We start from the raw sequence: 2683 nt of genomic DNA on the forward strand, positions 1-2683 counted from the left end.
TCAATACAAACATATAAAATAGCACATACCCAGCTACTTTGTCGAGAGACAGCGACCAGTGCTGCTATATATATATATATGTGTGTGTGTGTGTGGGTGTGAGTATGTGGGTGTTTCTATACAAATATAAAAATAACACATACCCAGCGGCTTTGTCGATAGACAGCGACCAGTGCTCCAGCACAACATATCGCGAGTTGGGTTCTGCACCTTTGCCGTTCAACAGCAGCACCTGAAAGTACATGTGTGCAATTGAAAGACCCGTTGATATTGCTGCGTGTGGATGCAATGGACTGTACGACCTCGCACATGTGTGCAATTGAAAGACCCGTTGATATTGCTGCGTGTGGATGCAATGGACTGTACGACCACGCACATGTGCACACACTAGGTAGACTCTAAACACTTCTAAACCCTAAATCTTTTGGTAACCCATTGATGTCTACCCAATCTGGTAGACAATCTCTAAAACAAACCGAGGGAACACGTATACACATTGGGGATTTGCTAAAGGATTTTAGGGTTGTGTCAAAGTTCGGTATTATTTTGTTTTCCTGAATAGCAACTGCTGGCTGATATCGTTGCAGTAGCGCATCAACCAAGAAAAAAAACCAATATTCGTATGTCGCGTCACGTATAAATCTATACAAATGCCCGCTGATTGCTAATCTTGAATCCATATGTCGTAATATATTACGTCTAAACTATACCTTACCCTCAACTCTAAACCCTAAACCCTAACCTAAGTACATTCTATATGCCTCGCTACCGTGGGTGTCGATCTATAGTATCAACCGAGTGTCGATCTGTTATTGTATCTGAGCATGGCATCGGAATGATTCTCGTTCAATAGTACCCGGATGCATATCTATTTGTATTACCCGAATGTATATATTCTAATAGTACCTGAGTGTCTATCTATTGGTAAGATCTAAGTTTCTTATTTATTGATATTACTTAAGTGACTATCTCTCAATAGTACCCGAGTGTCTATCTATTGATATTACCTGTGTCTTAACTATTTAAATTACCTAAGTGACTATCTTTTCATCGGACCCTGATTGTCTATCTGTTTATATTACCTGAGTTGTGGGCAGCGTAGAGGCATCCACTGCAACCTCGATACTCATTGGTCTGTCCAGATCGGGTTTCGGACCGGTCCAAGGCTCAGTGAGTGAAAGGACAGATCCCGCATTCATCATCCCGATATTGAACTAAAAATAAACAGAGATGTTGAGTGAATACTTATCGATATTATAAATACCTACTCGTTTCATATGCGCAGTCGTACGATGCATGTGTCTAAACCTCTAAAAACCCTTAAGCCTCTAGGGCAGCAGTCTAGAAACTGGCTGCAACGAGAGGCAACCCCTTAGACGCTAAAAGAAATGAATTATAGTTCTATCAGACACTGTTCACAAGCTTAATGCAAGGAGTGGGTGGAATGGTGATATAGTGTATGGTAGTATCGATTCTGTAGTGAGCACTTAATAGAGGATAGCCTAGCTGTAACGGTACGCATACATGCGGAATTCTGAAGACACAGAGATAGATGCCCAATATATATTAAATGACCAAACCTTACCTACGCCCCACCTAAAGGTACAAACAGCAAGCTACCGAGTATATGAGGCATTCAGAATACATCGGCTAAGATATATTATATTAGAAACCACGTGTGAATAATATACAAGTAAAGTGAGTCTAAAACAGATGTATGTGGGTACATACACAAAGGGGTGTCACGAGTTAGAAGCTCAAATTCGGTTAGAAGCTTTACATTCACGTCAAAACGTTGAACGTACTACAGATACATTTGCAATGGGGTATCACGGGCTAGGCACTCGTATTCCGGTGAAAGTTGAATGTTCACACCAAAACATTAAACACACACGTCAACACATTGAACGAACAACAGATACATATACCAAGGAGTGTCATTGGTTAGTAGTAAATTCGGGTGGAGGCTGAACATTCACACCAAAACATTGAACGGACTTCATACAGACGTATACAAAGGGATACATTTTTCGGCACATATTCGGGTGCAAGTTGAATATTCACACCAAAACATGGACCGTACTACATACACATATACAAAGAGATTTCACGAGCTGGAAGCAAATTCGGGTTCAAGTTGAACGTGCACACCAAAACATTGAACGCACTACATACACCTATACAAAGAGATATTTTTTTCGGAGCAGATTCGGGTTCAAACTGCTTATCCACACCAAAAACATTGACCGTACCCACATATTTGTTTTGGACGTGAGGTCTAAGTCACTCTGTCTGGATTGCGCGATGATCTGTGAAACCTGCAGAATGCGATTAACAATGGTCGCGGGTTATGTATCGATTGTACAACTTCATCCGTACCAAAGGCATTGAGCTTCATAACTTGATTGTATATAGTAGTGGATGTAAGGATTACGAAATTTAGTACTAAATGGTGGCTAAGTGAAGAATATGACGTGAGTATACAATATCGCAGTATAATGAACATTTAAGGGTCTATAGATATATATTTGATAGTCTTTTTTTGTATTCATCAAATTGTACATACTCGAAAGTCCAAGCCTTTTTACAATATAGATGCATCTGTACTAGATAATTACATATATAAATACATAGAAGTATCTAAATATATATATACGTAAATACATACACACACACACATATA

The 2683-nt window shown here is 39.5% G+C and overlaps 1 protein-coding gene across 1 annotated transcript; it reads right to left on the reverse strand.

Moving 5' to 3' along the window:
• Positions 1 to 143: 143 nt before the first annotated feature.
• Positions 144 to 2322, reverse strand: SARC_12598 (hypothetical protein; the record flags this gene model as incomplete). Its single annotated transcript, XM_014293290.1, has 3 exons — positions 2253 to 2322; positions 1083 to 1214; positions 144 to 232 (listed from the first exon to the last, which is right to left on the reverse strand). Coding segments are annotated over exons 1-3 (227 nt in total), but the record flags the coding sequence as incomplete, so codon positions are not given.
• Between the last annotated feature and the right edge of the window lie 361 nt (positions 2323 to 2683).

This window comes from Sphaeroforma arctica, assembly GCF_001186125.1.
Source record: "Sphaeroforma arctica JP610 unplaced genomic scaffold supercont1.2428, whole genome shotgun sequence".
Taxonomy (NCBI): domain Eukaryota; class Ichthyosporea; order Ichthyophonida; genus Sphaeroforma; species Sphaeroforma arctica.